This window comes from Netta rufina, assembly GCF_964035555.1.
Source record: "Netta rufina genome assembly, chromosome: 5".
NCBI lineage: Eukaryota > Metazoa > Chordata > Aves > Anseriformes > Anatidae > Netta > Netta rufina.
The window spans coordinates 55,171,316-55,190,191 of NC_140128.1; the positions used below are offsets into that span (position 1 = coordinate 55,171,316).

At 35.7% G+C, this 18,876-nt stretch overlaps 1 protein-coding gene across 5 annotated transcripts in view; it reads left to right on the plus strand.

Annotated features, from left to right (window-relative positions):
- The window catches only part of KLC1 (kinesin light chain 1), a gene marked incomplete at its 3' end in the record, with an annotated part of 50,003 nt that extends 31,784 nt beyond the window's left edge, over window positions 1–18,219 (plus strand). Inside the window, exons 13-16 of one of the 5 annotated variants that reach the window (XM_084288051.1) lie at window positions 1,486–1,647; window positions 7,074–7,204; window positions 11,662–11,728; window positions 13,099–18,219. In XM_084288051.1, coding sequence (XP_084144177.1) covers window positions 1,486–1,647; window positions 7,074–7,204; window positions 11,662–11,728; window positions 13,099–13,164 — 426 coding nt within the window. Of the gene's footprint in view, window positions 1–1,485; window positions 1,648–5,681; window positions 6,753–7,073; window positions 7,209–11,661; window positions 11,729–13,098 lie in introns of those variants that run through there. The other 4 variants (XM_084288052.1, XM_084288053.1, XM_084288054.1 and 1 more) reach the window with 4 other exon arrangements.
- Between the last annotated feature and the right edge of the window lie 657 nt (window positions 18,220–18,876).

Genomic DNA, 18,876 nt, shown 5'->3' on the forward strand with positions numbered 1-18,876 from the left:
GTTTGTTTTTTGGTAGTGGTGGTGGTTTTTCATTATTTCTTCTTATTATTTTTATTTATTTATTTAAATACATGAGGTAAATGAGATGATAGCTTTGGAACAGAGCCTAAAGTCCATATGTGAGTTATCACCACCTTAGTGGTGAATTAAAATAGATTTATGCTTTTTATAAGCTGCTGCTAAAAGGATTGGTACAAAAGCTGTTTTGAGTCTATGCTACTCTGCCGTCTGTGAACTCAAATCGCTTTTCTGTGCCATATGGCCTCATGGAAATGAAAATACACACTCGTTATATATTGGTTTCATGGTTCCGCGTGTGTAGAATTCCATTAGGGAAGGCTGTCCAACTCTTCAGTTAGTGGAAAGCAGCTGTTGGGATCCAACAACCTGATTTCTTCATGCCACTACGACAGCAGGCTTCATTGTTATTCATGTATTTGCTCTGCATTTAAGAGTGAATGTGTCAAAAGTGTATTATTGTTTACCTTTTAGAATTGCCAAATTCTGATTACATTCAAATCAGAAATAGTGTACCCAGTACCCTGTGTGACATGTAATGCTTTTGTAAGCTGTTAACAGTGGATTTCATCGCTTTTTACTAATATAATCACAGTGAAGAATAACTGTCTGCTTATACTGACAAGCTATCTTTTGCCTGTGTGGTTAGTTCTGAGCAGGTGATCACTGACCAGTGCAAGTCTTAGAATCAGTTTCATTTGTTTGTCTTTTCCTGTTCCTATTTTTAAAATTTGCAGTTATAAATTCTGTTTTAGAATGTAACATTGTGGAAAAACAGAATAGGTAGAATTTCTGCATGGTTTCTGTATTCTTTTTTACATTGTGCTGGACTTCATGGATTTGCCCTACAGATGCCCTCTTTTATTTGCTGCTGATGCTGCAAAGTAAAAAATGCGGAGTATTTTTGTATGTGCGGGGTATTCTTCTGGGATCTCTTCCTGTCAGCAAAAATTATTTATGATGTGGACTAGGTTTGTTATAAAGAAAGTGAACATGATTTGGGCTTTATTTTTATTCTAGTTTCTGTGCTAAAGACTTCTCCCTGCACTACTTTTAGTGCAGGGTAAAATACCTCATAGAAAGTGTTTTATCACTTAAAGATATCTAAAGGATTACTTGGTAATCGATAGCTTATTTTAAAGAATGCCTAAATATACTTTATTGTCTGTATATCTAGTCTGTTCTGCCTATTACAAGCTTAGTTTCTATTATGCTATTCTATTATTTATCTTCTATTGTATTTCTTTCTGAAGGGTATAATACTGTATTGTGTCATGGCAGTATCTTAGATAAAATGCAACTGTGTATAGGAATTAGGTATTCAGATGCAAAAGGTAGTTGTTGAAAGCAGACTCAGAGCAATGGAATTGCGTATTTGACTTGTTTGTTGATATGGTTATTTTGTGTGAATTGCAGATGAGTACAGCAAATAATAAAATAAAACCTTTTTCTGCTTCAAATTCTCAGGGTCTTGACAATGTTCATAAACAGAGAGTTGCTGAAGTGCTGAATGACCCTGAGAGCATAGAAAAAAGACGAAGCCGAGAAAGCCTCAATGTTGATGTGGTAAAATACGAGAGTGGGCCTGATGGAGGCGAGGAAGTGAGTATGAGCGTAGAATGGAATGGGGTAAGTACAGTACACAGTTAAAGAAAATAGCCTAGATCAGTTATCACCATCACAAATCCTCACCAGCCTATCGTATCGTCATTGGTCCGTGGTTGATCTACTTTGCCTTTTTTGTAATTCTGCAGAATCAGTTAAGAAATAAAGAGTAATATCTTGTTTTTCATAAGATCATATCAAAACCAAATGTAATGTTTTAAAACTTTAAAACATCCTTTCTGTTGTTGTCCTGAATGGTGAAATTTCTTAAAGAATCCCAAGCAGTTGAATTTAACTCTGAGTTGATTAATGCTGATTGAGTGTCCTGGTTATGGTCTGATGTTTAATTGCTTTTCAGTGGGTTTCTTTTTACTGGTAGAAATATTCTGGCAATAAACTTTTGCTTTTGCTTTTGTCCTTTCAATGCCATGTTTGCCCACAGTTTAAATGTTTCCTTGAAAGTGCTGCATCAGTTGGAATCACATTTGCTATGGAGATGTATTAAGTGTTAGAGGTTTTAAAGTAAATTGATGAGCCTAATATTAAAATAATTCCAATCTCCACCTTACACAACTTACTAGAAGAAACAGCGTAATTTTTCAGGCTGTTACACAATCCATTTGAATACACAATGCCATCACATAAGAAAATGACAGCAATTTCACATTTCTTAAGTGAAATATTACTATCACTTTCCCATGTTGGAACTTAACTGGAGTCAGGACTTGTTTCTGTTTTTCTTATGTGTTGGCTTCACAGCGTAACACTGATGGTCACAAAACAAAAACACACACACGATGTGATTGCATACACATCTTCTAACTACTGTTTTCCTTTATTTCAAAGACAGTGCAACCTTTCAGTTATTGGTCAGGTTTATGTACCTGTTGACTTCCCACACCAGCTTTCCCATGCTTTATCCCATTGCTAGCAATGGGATATCTACTGCACTGTTAACTAACTCCCAGCTGTAGTTCTGCTGGAAACACTCTGTTGGATGATAGAAGTGGTGTACTTGCCTGCTTTTGCTTTATGGGAGGGGAAGTAGCCTACTTTGCAATACTGAGTGCTCTGAAGTTTCGTTTCTCTTACAATAGCAATCTTTTTGCTTGTTTGTCTGTTTTTAAGCCACGCTTCACAAATCTTAGAAATCTACAAGTTCCAAAGGAACCTTGGTAAAACATATACTGGTTTAGTTTCAAAGGAGAATGTTCTTTCCGTCTTTTCTTTCGTCTCCTTGTCATTGTTTTCTTGGCATTGGTGTTCTCAGTGCCAAGACAGTCAATCAGCATCTCTCGTGAATAACACTGCATCATTAATAAATCCAAAGAAAGGTTGGATAACTTTTTTTAACTCTAATTTTGCCCATTCAGCGTTAGAACTGTGTACTGTACTCCTCCCTGAATTTCTGCTGTACTTTGCATGACTGTATGTTCTAAATGGATAAAACTTTTTTCTGTTATTGACATTAATTAAACAAGCATGCAGGTTTTGGATTGAAAGGGCCTTCTGGAAAAACATTGGACAGTATTTCTAGGTCAATATTTGAATGGGACTCAGTGATAAAATTTTTTGATCTGAAAAATTAAATTTTCTCCTCCCAAGGCAAATTTTTCTTTTTTAATGTGTTCAAGTGGCATCGCTTTATTCTGGTCTTCATTATTTACTTTTTGTTTTTCCCTCTTAAGAATTTATATTACATGTTATATATAAGTGGGCAACTCTCTCTCCCTCCACACTGCTAGCGTTTCTATCTCAGTGCTGTTCTTCCCTGTACATATATGGTGTAGTTTTTTTACCCTTTGTGTGTTTCCTCCAGACAAAATATTCTGATTCACAACGTATAATAGATTTTTAATCAGGCTGTCTGTAGAGTTTAAAGAAAGGCTTGCCTTTTCCATTTAGATTCTTCTGAGGTGCTCAAGCTGACTCATGTTCTTTGCTGTCAGAGAGAATAGATGGAGTCTGTAGAGCATCAAACAATGATTTTTTTGTTGTTGGAAGAGGACGTTGTAATTGACTTCTATATGAAATTCCTAGTAAGCACTGTGTGCTTTAATGTAATGTCATATATTCTTACAAAAACAAGTGAAATATTGAACCAGATCTGTCACTAACAATTAAAATTAGCTAAGGTTGTGCATCTTTAAATGTTTCTCATGAAGCCAGTCCTTTAAATCTAAGAAGATATTTGAATATTCAATGAAATATTTTGTCTAAAAACACCAAAAATTGGAAATCTAGCAAATTATCTTTGCAAATATTTTAAATTTGTTCTTGTACCTCAAGATTCTTATTGTTTAGTATATCTGTCTTTTTTATCACTGTCACTTTCTAAAGAAGAAAATAAATCTGTCCCCTCTTACACCACTTTTAAGAAAATGAAAGTACATCAGATGGGCATTTTTGTAAATTGATTTTGCAGCCAGCTGGAGGACAGTTAAAAATCTTCATGGTATAATAATGTTTAATTTAAGGTAAAGTTTTTTAGTGTAAGGAAATATATGGGTTAGAATAATAAAAGATATTTCAAAAAGCTGGGCTTTGGGGCAAAGAAGTCCATTTTCGGGTGTGAAATGAAAGCAGTAAATTTTGTTACCATATACTAGCTGGTCAAAGTTGCTCTAGTTTAATGAGAAACGTCAGACAGTCAAATCAGATGGGCCTTGTAGCTGATAGCTGTAAAGTACAGGAGATGATAATGGTGGGGAGCTGGAAGCAAACAGAGAAAGGTGATCTCATTCCCTGAGTGATGTAAAAATTAGCAGTTAAACTTTGCCATAGAAATCGATATCTCTGATTGTTGTTGGTGCTGGTTTTGCTTACACTGGATTTAGAATTTTTTTTTTTTTTAGCCTGAATATGTTTTGAAGGTGTTTTGTTAGTCCTACAGTCAGTCTAAATTGGAAGCTTGATGCTTATATTTCAGATTTGAAGTACCCAAAAGCTCGTTTACTTATTCTGAATATGTTAGCGAAAAAGTTATACTCTGTGCATACCAAATCTGTCTTGCCTTTGGTCTTTGGACCATTGTGACTACTGCAACATGACTGGTTTAAGAACATAGGAATAATTGATCCTTCATTGATAGAATATTTCTAACTGGAATTTTACATTTCAGTTTATTCAACCCTCCCAAACAGAAGCATATATTAAAAGTTTGACCAACATTTGCAATTGGATTTGAGACACAACTATTCTTTGGTTAGATTTTGATCTCCCAGTCACTCGGTAGCACAGCATTTTGCCACTTCCAAAACTCATGTTGATTGCTGTCTGCCCCAGTTGCTGTAGATAAAGGCTCTCAACACACATCGACAGTATAGGTAGTGGTGTCTGCACTTGTACCAAGAGTGGAGATTGTGTTGATTGAACCCCAGATTATTTTTAAAGGCAAGTTCTTTCAGCTGCCCTGTTGCAGTAGTGAAAGGAGAGAAGTTTCCACTTGGATTTTTTTTATATATGTATATTTGTATGTGTTTATGCATACACATAAATGTTTTAAAACATATTTGAGAGACCGAATTGACAGTTAGGTGGATTCTAATTCCCTAAGGGAATGAACAGAATTTTGTCTGGAGGCTAGGGGCAGACCTCGTTCTTCTTAGAGTTCTGTTTGAGGAAAATTCCTGACAGAAGTTAAAGCTGAAATGAATGCACCTTGTTCTGTTTCCTCCTTCTCTTTTTATTTTTTCCTTTATTTTTGCGTTAACGTCAGCTGAAAAATCCTTTCCTTGTTTACAAAATGCAGTATCAAGGCTCTCCCTTCTTAAAGATGTTTTATGTTTTGTACCAATTCTAACTTAACGAATGCCCAGCATCATTCATGCTCGTTTGTACATTGCACATCAGTGATACAGGCTGAACTGCAGAAACTTTCATGTTCTGGTAACTGCAAGGGCCTGCACTTTGTACTTGAGCGCAGTCCAAATACTCTGGAAAAAAAAAATAGTTTTGAGCGTGACCTAGAAATACTGTAAACATAACTGTTCAAAATTGAAAACTGTTGAATTTTTCCCAACAGTTTCATTCAGTTTTTCTCTCTCCGTTTCTGACAGGCCTAGATGCCTTTTGTGGTTCTTATACTGTCTCCTGCATGACGGGCGTGCACCATCTTCAAGCTTTAACTTCTCTCTTCAGTACTGACTGCTGTGTTTTAGCAAACCCCTTAAGATTCTTGTCAGAGCTACACTTCCCTGTAAACTGGCCATTCCTTCAGTGCTGGTGTCTTTTTTGGTTTTCTATTTCTGTACACGTGTAGCTTTGCCAAATATGTATCTAGTCATACAAAATGTTATTACAACCATTTGCTGTGTAATACATTAGTAAAGAAGTAACAATGAACTTTATAAGTAGCTGTTCACTATGGAAAAAAAAAAGGTAGTTAAAAGTATCACACAAGGTATTATTGAAATGGCATGATGGTGATCTTTACAGGAGAAAAAACACCACAACAAAACAAAAAAAAAAAGAAAAAAAAGAAAAAACAAAACACGTAAAAGTAAGGCATGTTCTCCAAGTGCTTTAAAATGTATTTAGAGACCTATTACATGGTTAACATCAATATGGAACTCTGGATGTCTTCACTTATGATTATTCTAAAGTAGCATTGCTGTTTAGTCTTTGTGTGAAATTTTGGCAATTATGCTTTTCTCTACTAATCTTGGTGTTCAGTGATTTGTGTATTTGTCTTTCTAACTTCTAATAAACTCACTCCAACTCAGGTGTCTGTCTTGGTCTGCTTAGTAGCACTTTGCTTTCTTCTTCCACAACTCTTCCTTTCATAATCACATAGGGTATCTCTGAGGTAGGAAGTGGTCACTTTTAATAAACTGTTTTGTTTTTTGTTTTTAAGAGTAAAACATACCAACAGAATTGTGCTCAGTTGGAAATTTCTTTGGATGAGCACAGCTGTGTAAAACATGAACGCAATATATAAAAAATGCATTTTTGTCATGTTTTACGTTTTCTTTGGTGAGAGTTAAAATGATGCACAGCAATTTAACCATACATGCTTCTGATCAGAAATATTTTGCATAATGACTTTAGGATTAAATAAACATGTTTGCAAGTACCATAGATATTTAGAAAAAAAATAAAACAGTTTTCTTTCTAGATTGATGGAATGCTTTCACTTGGGGCTTGTACTCTGTTAAACATGATGCATTCTTATGAAATGGTAACATGGTGATGGTGAATGGTTTGACATACTGTGGCTTTTTTTTTTCCTAATTATTATGAATCATTGCTTGAGCATGTCTTCACAATTCAGAAATTTTTGTTACAGTTTGATGGAAGGAACCATTTTGGATTGGTAAAGTTGTAGCTATATGGTATTCTCTATGTAGGTAATTGTACCAAGATTATATTAATATCAATAAATACTTGTAACCAGGTTTTGGGGAGGGCAAAAGGCTCTTGCAGTTTCACATTTGTTCAATTTTTTTCAGGATGGCACTGGATCTTTAAAACGCAGTGGTTCCTTTAGCAAACTTCGTGCTTCCATTAGACGCAGCAGTGAGAAGCTGGTTAGAAAGCTGAAGGGAGGAAGTTCACGAGACAGTGAACCAAAGAATCCAGGGTAATTATCTATTCTTAGCTGTGCTGGTGTGCCCTCGTTCTGTGCCCCCGCTGTAGCCTAGTGCAGTACCTAAGGCAGTATTTTCTTCTCTGCTTAGGTAACTGCATGTCATGTAGAATAGAATCTTAAAGAAAAATAAAATAGAAAAACTTATCTTAAGCATATAATGAAAGTTCTTTACTGTCTGAGGAATTATATTTGCTTTTAAGAATTAACTCAATTTTTATTTTTTCCCCCTTTTTATTGCATTAGCCACTTGAATAAACAAGCCTTGTAGAATTATTGGTCAGTATTAGTAGTAAAGTTCTCCTATTCACACAGCAATAAAGGATGATAAATATTACCTTTGTTTTTCAACAATAAAAGCTTGAATACAGTAAACCTAAGACAAGGATTTCTGTAGTTTTAATATATTAACATATTGTTGTGAGTATAAAGCAAATTACTGACTTGAGCCCTTCTCAGTATTTTGGGAAAACCCAGATTTCAGAGAGCAGAGGAGAATTTTGAAAAGCTTGAACCTACTTGTGCATCTCAAACATTTTGACCTTCAGCATCAAATTTTATTGATTCAGAGTTTTCACACTTTACTAATTACCATATGATTATGGTTTTGGGTATATGTATATTTCTAGTAAATGCATAAAAAACATTCATCACTTTCTGGCTGCTGCAGACACATTGAAGTGTTAAAAATTTAGTACTCCTGTTTTCATAATGGCACTCCTTGGGTTTTTGGTTTGGCTTGGTTTGGTTTTAACCCCCCAGCATGCTATCAGCTTTCCCTTGCTGTGGGAAACTGGATCTCAATTAGTTAATAGGAAACTCTGCCAATGTGAATTTGAACTGTTTTAAAACAGTTAAATTAGAGAGCTTGGATTAACTTCTGACTGCATCTATGAGTAATAGAATAGATGATGATGACAACTTTCAACTTCAGCTTGATCTGATTTTCAAAATCTTTAATTGAAATTTTTTTGCTGAGCTGTTGCAGACTTGATGTTGAAGGCACTGAATCAAATTCAAGGTCAAAACTCCCTTTGCATTTATCGATACATAACTGAGAACTGCCTCTGAGATGACAGATTGGGAATAAACTGTGAAAAACATGTAATTAGAAGAAAGAAGTATGCAGATGTAGGAGGAGTTATAGAAAATATGCAAGTGCAAGCCAGAAAAGAACAAAGGAATTTTCTTCTTGCTTTCAGTATTAGTATTTCTATACTTTGGTTTTATGTTTCTACTCAGTTCTGGCTAAAGTTCATACATCACAGTTCAGGTGCAGCCTTGTAAGGATATATATGCTTATATTCAGATTTAATTCTGCATTTGCTCCTCCTTTTTGTGAGACATGGAAAGGTCTTCAGTTTCTTAAAAGCCAGAGTTTTATTCCCTGTTTACTGTAGTAAAGACAGCTCGCTTTTTCTGCAGCTGAAGTAAGTACATGATTATATATAGTACATTAGTTACATCTACTTGAAGACATTTGTCTTTGCAGTGTCCTGTAAAAACTCTTCTCCCTCTTTATTGCCTGCATTTCTGTAATGTTATTTGACCAACATAAAAGTAATCTACCCACATAACGTTAATTGCATTGTGTGGTCTGTATCAGCAGATATTTCCTCAAATAAAGACATTGGTATGAAAGAAATATGGAAAGATGGCAATATCTTTCTTGCATTCCCTTTTTGACAAAATCTTCTTGGTTTTCACTGTTATTCTCAAAGAATAGTTTGTTTTTAAAACATGTAATAAATGTGTTGTATTGGCAGCCGTTTATGTAGGTATGCACATTGAGCGTGTTGACAAATATTACCTTTCGGTTCTTGTAAGACATAGAAGATTTTAAATCCTAATTTATATTTGCATTTCTTATTAAAAACAGCTAATACTCCTGGTATTAAACACCAGCTTTGTAGATCATTAGCATAGCTGTACATATTGATACTCTAAGAAGGCATTCTAATTTAATTTTCTGAAGAAACTTTAGTAAATTGAATTAAATATATTTTTTTCTGTTTGAGTTTACTAAAAGGGCTTTTAAGTTTTTATAATGCAGATGTTTTGATATTTAATTATGAGCTGAATATTACAATACTGCCATAGCATATATAGATGTCATTTTTGCTACCAACTCAGCCAGTTTAGGTAGAAGATTTACGTGGCTCCCTTCTTAGTGATATACTCTGCAGTCCCTGCTGGTGTCTCTATGAAGGCTGCTTTATTCTGAAATTTATTTACACCTGATGCTTATACTGTGCTTCTGTAATAAGTAAATGGTCTGATTCTAAATGAGAAATACTCAAATAGAAATATATTATTATCACAGCATGAACAAGAGACTTAATTTTCATCTTATTGCTTGGCACAGAAGGTTGAAGAGAATAAAGTGGAAAACTTACCAGGGAAATCTGTTGTCAAAAAGACTTCTGCATTACTTTAAGAAAAAACAAACCTCCTAAGAACTGTTCATTGAAACATACAATAGCAGAAGCATGGTGTCAGTTCTTTGGTTATTTACCGTATTTCAGAATTCAGTTCTGCAGTGATTTAACTTTGCTTATAGTGTGTTAGATTTGAATTTTTCCACTTATAAAATTTTATCATAGAACAGAACAGTTGAGATTTGTAATTTAAAATGGGGAAAAAAAAAAAAAAAGCTTTCATTGTTGCACTTACATATACAGCAGAAAAACAATTCAGTGTCCTTGTTAATTGTTCAAATTTCTAACATGGAATGTAAGTGCATTTGCCAGACTGACATTCTTAAATATTTCTTAATTAAAGATTGAAGTTTTTGATTTCTAAAAACAAAAATCTCATACCTCACAAGTGGTGTGATAAATACTTTAATTAGCACTTCAGCAAGGACATAAATCCACTTGTAAAAATTTACACCTTTTTACAATTACAATTTTTCTATTTCCCTGGAATGTTTTCCATAAACCTTTATGCTCTTTTTGATGAGAGTTTGATGTTCTGTGTTTTACAAATTAACTTTGACTTCCATATATAACCTCTGCTGTACACGTTTCCTTGAATAAATGAGAGGTGTATACTATGCATGAGTCTTTGCTTTGTTGTTGCTAACACTCATGTCAAATATTTTAAATTGTGTGCATTCTGGCTTTTGAAACATTCAAATTCCTTATTAGGAAAAAAAAAAAAAAAACAAACAGAAGGCGTGTGTTGCATAGCAGCTGTTGCCTGTGTTCATTAGCGTTTTGGTTCGTTTTTCTGCTAAGCCTTTGCTTTATGAAAGCACTTAAAACACATGCTAGGCCTTGACTGTTAGTTGTCTTGCTTCAGTAGAAAGAAAAACTGGTTAGTGCCTAACGTGGTCTGTGTGGATAAACCTTTCCATGTTGTTGGAAGGCATCGGAAACTTTGTGTGGACCTGGTACAGCTGTAGGTAACACTGCAGGCTTTGTGCCTCGTTTTGTTGTGTATGGTTCAACAATGAACATTCAAAGCTCTCATTGAGGAGTTCTTAACTCATTAAAGAGCTGGTCAAAAATCAAGGCAAACCCAGGGCGTTCTGAGTAATGCACAGATACCTTGGGATTAAGGACATCAGGCCTTGATGTTGTAGTCACTGGGATCTGAAACTTCAGACTAATTCACAGAAATGTGAATTTCATTACACACACTTTAAAATATTGTTGTTAGATGTTATATATGTTTTAGAAATGGAGATAAATTATTAATCCTTACCTCAAACACCAGTAGATACTACTGGAAATGCAGGGATATTTTGACTGTCAGTAGTTCCTGTATAGGTGATTACATTTTTTTTCCTCATCCACTGCCTTCAGTACAGTATTCTAGGGTTGTTGTTACCACTGCTTGAAGCACTATAAAGCCAGCACGACCAAAGATAAAAGCAGCAACCATCTTATTTCTCCTCACCTTGAAATGTTTAAGATAAAATATACTAAAATGTTTTTTTGAAATAACAGATTTTGGACATTTATATAGACGAGGCAGAAAGTACTAAACTAATGTTTGTTTTAATTTTTCCAAGTTAAATACTGCCAACGTGACAGATTTGTTTCACCACTTTTGCCTAAAATGTTTGAATGTTTTGATGCTCTTATAAGAAGCTGCACAAAAATGAAAATGAGGATTAGCAAATTAAAAATTAATGTTAAATCAGTGTATTAATTTGATGTGCTTTAAAAACGGAGATTTCATTTTTAGTTGCAATTAAATCAGTTGCCTGAAGTGTTTAAGCTCTGAGGAGCTTCTAATTTGTTTTAGATGTAATTAACAACTGAATATAATAAATATTTTAATTCATATAATTATCTTAAGGGGTATTCCTCCGATCAGTTTGGGGGCATTGTTAAAACTCCCTTAACTGTGCATTGGTCATTGTTGTACGTGTGTTTTTAGAGCTGTTAGTTTTCAGCTATTCTGATCGGTTTATCCTTGCATGTTCACTGTCCTGGTTGCAGCATGAAGCGTGCCAGTTCTCTGAATGTTCTTAACATGGGTGGCAAGGCTACTGAAGATCATTTTCAAGTAAGAAGCCCTACGATATTCTTACAAAAATAGATAGCATTGGTAGGGTTCGGGATTAAAAAAAAAAAAAAGTGTGATAAATAATGAAACAACAGTGATTGGCGAGATCCTAATTCAGCAAGACGTTTACTAAATGATGTCTTGAGCATATGCTTTAACACTTTTGTGAATTAATCTTAAGCAAGTACTTAAGTCAGATTAGTAAAGACCATTAGTTTTTGTGATATCAAGCAGTCTCTGGCTTTGGACTGTCTAACTATTAAGATGGATATGAAACTTCTGAAATCTTACCTCCTTGTAAACACTGCTTTAAAAATAAAAAACAAGAAGAACTAGTAAAACTCAGTTGCTAAGTGTTTGTTCTTAAGCATCTTTATTGAAAAGGGCCCCATCACCTTAACTGCTGTACGTTTTCAGATTTCCTTAAGTGCTACTTCAGTTGTTGCTGAGGTTGTAGAGGAATAGTCTCTAAAACACGCCTGCTAAGTTTTTGCTTCAGCTAAAATAAGCTTATCTTGCCTAACTGTGTATGGTGTGCCCGATCGCTACTTCCCATTTCTTGTTTTTGCCTAATAAGTCAGCGTTTCCCATATTGTCATTTATGCTGGCAGTGTTCCGTGTTCTAAACAGTGTTGTGCATTGTACTAACACAGTAACTGCAACTAATTTTAGGGAGATACAACTTCTTCAGTACTAATGAAACTGTACACGAGGATCTTCCTCACTATTTGTCCGAAAGCAGCAAATAAACCCAAATTGTGTGACTCTCATTTTGCTGTGAAGTGGCATAAAGGTTTAACAGTACTATCTCTAATCAATGTACTACAGAGGTTTCTGTGGTGTGAAACGTACGCTAAGCTTAGAGTGAACTTTAGCCAAAACAAGAATAAAAAATCCATCAGGGTAAAGCATAATTCTTTGTAGCAACAGTCAAAGGTTTCATAATGTCATGCCCTAGAGTTCTTAGTATGTAAGTGATGAGTTATTCCGGATGAGTTATTTATCTTTGTGTGTACATGCAGTATTAAAAGCAGGTATCGACTTGTGAACTTCTCTAGTTTACTTGCTACGGACACTTGTGGTGGTTCCCACAGATGGGTGTTTATGCTTTGAGTAAGACTTGGGCTAGGGTTTTAGAGGGTGTATATTGATCTCAGTAGGTCTGTTTCAGTACTGTAGTTGAAAAGCAGGGGAAAAGATGTTTGTTAGAATAAGGAAGTCCCTCAAAACAACATAAACAAGGCTGGTTCTCTCTAGTTCCTTGTATTTGTTTCTTCCTATTTGTTAAAGTTAGTAATTTTGTTTATTTGCTTGAACTATCTGGGCATCTGCATAATTTCTTTTTTTTTGTTTTCCCCCCCTTCACACAGGAACGAAATAATTGTCTGACAGACTCGAGAGCTCTGAGTGTCAGTCATACTGATTTGGCGCATTGAGATTCTTGGACAGAAGCTAGCTAATACTTTGTGAATAAAGAAGCACTGAGACCTTCAAAGCTTTGGTTCCTCATCATTATGTATAGGAACACCTAGTTTGTAGATTTTTATTTTTGTTTTTTCAGTGGACTGCTGTTTTTACTTCTCTAAATAGGGACAATTTTAAACACGGCATTAGTGGGTATTTTCTTCTAAAAGAAAACTATATAGGTGTATATTGCTCATTGCACTGCTCCCATTCATGCTACTTATGTTTTCTTTAATAGGTCTGAGGATTACAGCAGCCAAAAAATTGTAAAAATATGAACATATTTAAAGCATACCAAAATGCAAATTGTTTGAAAATGTGGGCAAAATGAAATGTATAGCAATAAATATATACGGTGCTGGGGAAAAGGATAAATTATTTGCATTACCGTGTAAGTTCAAATTGAGCACACTGCATTGGCGGGGATTTCTCTTGCACCACTGATTATTTTGATGTTAAAAACCTTAGCTGGCAAAACGGCACTTAGACATGGCTTCCTTAACCACTAGACTGAGCTGTTAAATTCTGCAAAAGAGACGGTTGGGGTGACATTATATCTAGATAGCATGAATAGCAATACCTGTGACCATAACTTTGATACTTATTGACGTACGTCTTAGGGCACAATAATCAATGGAGATAGGTCAGCTCACGTTGATCAGAACAAATGGAAAATGTTTTGATCTTTATCTTGTATGGCTGAAGGATACTGAAGTGCTGGACTGCAGCTGTCCCAGAGCAGCTGCTGTTGCTCTTAGGGAAACGCCAAGCCTCAGGTTGACTTTCTCGCTTGTCCACTGGAATTCACAGCCCCATTCTCTGTACGCTGAAAGTGCTCCAACATTTCCTTACGCTGATCCCAAATCCTTTCTCCGTAATAGCTGATGACAGCAGAAGCAGGCAACTGCAGGCTGGGCTGTTACACTGTGGAGTAGCTGCTGTGCAAAGGACCACTCAAATCTAAGGGCCCCAGAGGAAGCACTAGATGGCCACCGGCGGCAAGCAACTTGTTTGACCACACATCCATGTTAAATCTACTTACGGTTAATATATATGCTGTCTGTATAAAGGACTGCTGCTGGAACTAAGTATGTATGTTTTAAGTATTTTATAGATACTAGTATTTCCTTTTGCTTTTCTGTAAAGCTTGTAATTTTGTTCATCTTTTGTAAAAAGTCACGTGGAGTGGATGAGAAAGTAAAACAAGTGTAAAAATGTATTTGTGGTCATAGTTGTGAGTTGGAAAATGCAGAACAAAATTAACTTTGGGAAAAGCTGGAACATTCATTCTAGGTTAGCACCAAGTGAAAGAGAGAAACAAGTTTCAGAGTTTGAACAGGCTGTGAAGAGTCGTTAGAATTAGTACTTAGAAGTATTTGACTGGTTTTGCATCTGGTTTTAAGTTGTTACAGTAACTGGTGCAAAAAGTTGTATATGTAATGCACTTGACTATGTTTACCAGGAGGTACCTTATTAGCATCTCTTCGAAGAAAGTTGCGTATGGTATACCTGCTATAAAGACGGTTTAGAAACGGTGAGATACGATGCTGCTAATTTGTAGAAGTTTAGTACAGAGCAGTGCGACTCATTAGTGATCTTGAGCAAGAACAAGTTGTTGCTCTGTTATCTTAACAGTATATACTCATATAAAGTAGACTCTCGAGTTTTAATCTTTTATTAAAGAGCTTAATATAAAAATATATAATATATATACCTTTTTTCTCCCTAAAGCAAAACGTGTTACACATACCCACTGGTGAATTTGGTTCTCTGCACAAAGCCTGAGGTGGCTTTGTAGAAGGAACCGTACGTAGACCAGGCTGTCAGGCTGCGTGGGGAGACACCAGAACCGCCGCAGCTGCTGACTGCTCTGGCAGCCTGCAGCAGTGTCACCTGTCCCTTTGGCAGCACCATGAGAAGCTCTGAGTGCACGTAGCCCTGTATTACGGTCACCTTGGTTCACAGCAGCACGATGCTGCTGCTATAGGAGTGGCTCAGCGGGCCTCGTAACACTGTTCTGTAGAGTTAAACACTTCACTTGGAGAGGTTTATAAAAGTCTGACTTACTTTCCTTTAAAAAAAAAAAAAAAAAAAGCTGCTTGGACACAACTGAATTTGGTAATAAGGAATGATTTAAAAAATATATTGAAAATTTTCAAACGCATTCATCCTTAAAGGATATTTTTTGCAGACTTGTTTAAATAGAAATGCTTATAGAAAATACTTAGCCCTGGTGATGGTTAAATGTATGCTTTCTAAAAGCTTCTAAAATGCAAGACCATACAGAGTGGATTTTCTCATTTAGGATTTCAGATAGCCCTTACTGTTGGTGGCATTACCAGTACTGTGCTCTTACGTGTTTTAAACCCTTACATTTTAAAGTGTGTTGGAAGATAAATCTGAATTGTTGAGCTACAGCTTATTAAACAGTTCTTACATTTAAAAGATTTTTTTTTTCAGTGAAGAAATCCAAATTTCAAGAATTCTCCAATCCATAGATCCCCAAGAATGATGGCCAAGAACTTCCTAATAACCTTATAGCTTAGAGGCAGTGTGCTGTTTGCAGTTTGAGAGAAACTTGTAAAGTGCAAAAACAAATTTAAGGTCAACTTTCCTTGTGTACAGTCACAAATGAATTACTGTCATGACTTGGCTTGTGTGCAGTGCAATTTCAGGTGGACTTCTCACTTTGCCTTTATGGAAGATTTTCTTTCTGAATTTCCTCTGTTCCAGTTGTAGCTAACAGTCTGCATAAAGTACAAGACCAAAAAAAAAACACTGACTGCATAATTCATGGGTGTCTTCAGTAACAAACTAAATCAACAGCTCTGATTAAACAGAAAATTAAAATTTATCTTTAGAACTGACAGACATCTTGTTAGGAAAACCACAGCCTTGGCAGTACCAGCTTGTTCTTAATCTGGTCTGGTTTTCTTTGTTCAGAATTGTAAAGGTGAACTTGTAAAAAGGTTACAAAAACTTCAGACTATGCCAGTTCCTGTAGGTTCTCCTGCTAACAGTGGTTGGTTCTGAGGTGTACAGTTGGCAAGTTGCATGTAGGAAGAATCACACGCAGATTGTTACTGGTACCAAGGTGCCTCTTGCCCTTTATCTGTCTGGTTGCGCACCACACTTCAGTAACACTGGCAATACTTGTCCTTGAGTTTTGATCTTGCTAAATGTTATTGTAAAATGTAACTGGTTGGTGATTAGCTCCTCTTTGAGAGGAATAACTTAGCTACTGCTGGCATGTCTGTGCTTGGAGTACAGCAGAGAGCAGTTGGAAGGAACAATGGAAAATGGGGCCCATTAGAGTTTGTGTCTTTCCTTAAAACAAACCAAACCCCCCAAACCTTCCTGAATGGTGGTAAATTAAAATTGTGTTGTGTTTTTTTTATTATTGAGAAAGTTGCACTTAAAACATACTGTTTGAATCCAGTAATTTTGAAAATGGTGTGGTTCTGTTGTAAATATACAGTAATAGATGTGTGCAGTGCTTCATCAAAAGCGTGTTTGCAGTACTTTGAGGAGTTCAAGTTAGTTTAGTTTTGTTCCATAGGTCATGTGTTTTGTCTGAAAGCTGCTAAGAGAATGGCATTTTGGTAACGTCTGCCTTTACTTAGAGAATAAACGTGATGTGATACTATGAAGCCTACAGTTTCCTTGTAGCAACTTCACGTTGTCACAGACAGAAATATTCATATAAACATTGGCTCTTCTTCCTTTTTTTATTTTAGTGGTTTGTAATTGAGGGAGATTTTGAACACTTACCTTTGGTTCTCTTTTTTCAAACCGTTCACTGTAGTCTCTGTACACTGAATAACCAAGGTCAGTGGTGTTTTCTTTGTTTTTAAGAAGGGGGAAGCTCACAGCAGTAAACCAGAAATGAAAACCAATGCCACCCCACCTAACGGAGTTTGAAAGACTTGAGTTTTTTGAGAAAAAGTTTATGCCTATAGGGAAGTTGAAAAACTTGTCTATACTGTGTGGTTTAGTTAGAGCTGCTTAGAGAACCAGCGTTGAAGTTCATTTAGTACTTCAGCTACATCAAAAAGCTCAAAGGTGCTCTAAAGGCTGTGCTGGCACATGATAAAGTAAGAGATTAAAATTCTAGACATCACGGAATAAGCACTGTCAAGTAGTTTTAAAAGGAGCAATCCTTAGGTTAGGCTCCCTATATTCATCAGATTCACTCGAGTCACAGTTCATGGATGGAAAGTTACTGTTTTTTTTAGGTTTAATTATGTAGCACTGTAATACTGTGATACTCTACACTGTAAGGTATTCCACCCAGATGAGTTCTATGCAATCAGCAATGGTATTTTGTTTTCTAGGGCATGATTTAAACGAAACAAAAACACAACAAAACCAGGTAACTATTTTTAATGTCAATTTATCCTTCTTGAGGAAATCAGTGGTTTTTTGTTTGTTTTTTAGATCTGTGGATTTAATATTTGATTAAAAACTTTAACATGCTAAAATTGGCTTTAAGATGCTGCATTTTGCTCTCCATGTGTACTTACAATTTGTTACAGCTGTGGAAGAAATCCACTTCAGAGTTCACCTGTTTGTCTTACCCCATAACAAATGTTATTTGTAACAAATAGTAGTAATTCACTGTGATTTCACGAAGAAGCTTGTGATGAATTGTTTAATGTGTTTTACTACGTGTTTTGTTAATGCATCAGTTGTGTAAATTTATCTTTGCAGAGCACAAATTAACTTTGTTTTATTTTTCAAAAGAAATCTGTTTCTAGAACTCCGTGTTTCTTCTGAAAAAGGTCTCTCTAAATACATCACAGAGCTGTAGATTAATTCAAAGCTGTTCAAAATTTCTCACATGTCATTTAACATTTCTTTTCAAAGTGTAGAAATTGAAATATTTGAAAACAGTCTTACAGGGTAAAGATGAGTGTACTTCTAGAATGTAAATCTTCTTTGTAAAAAATTAGTTCAATTTTTCCTGTATAGAAACAAATCTCAGTTGTGAAATCCAAAGATGAATAAAGTTGTATAAAGGGAAGGTTCTTAAATTGCATTTATTAAAACTTGTGTGTTTTGACACTTAACACAAGGCAGATACTTCATCAGATAACTTGGGCTGTCCAGTCTTTGCACCCCAGAGCTGTAGTGATGCAAGAACAGCATTTCAGAGGCTGGTAGTAAGTGACACTGACGAAGGGGTAGAAACTGCAGCTGAACATGCTGACTGTTGTAAGCTTGGAGGTCAGTTGCATTTCAGTGGTTTGGGTTTTGTTTGTGACTGGGAGCTAGGAACCTCACTGCACCATATGCTAACTCAGAGTTAAAATTGCAGCTGGAGAGCCAGATGAGAACCAACATGGGCAATGACAGGAAGATTGAGTCAGGTAAGACGTTATTTAAATCATTTGATAACATGTTCTTCCAAGTAAAATGGAACTTAAATTACAGCAGCACCTGTGGTTATTTAACATCTCCTTGCTGTGGGCAGTCAGGTTGCAAATAAAGTTATCAAAATATCATATAACATCTATCAACCTGCTCTGAGTGTGTTGTACAGGGAGGCAGGCTCACTGGGTAGGAGTAGGCTGATTCCTGTTTATCAGCTACATCCATGCGTGTCTTTAAAAAAAAAAATTACAAGAGGATAAGCGTTGTACCAGTCAAAGTCCCTGTCCCAGGTAAAGAGGTATGGAAGAGAA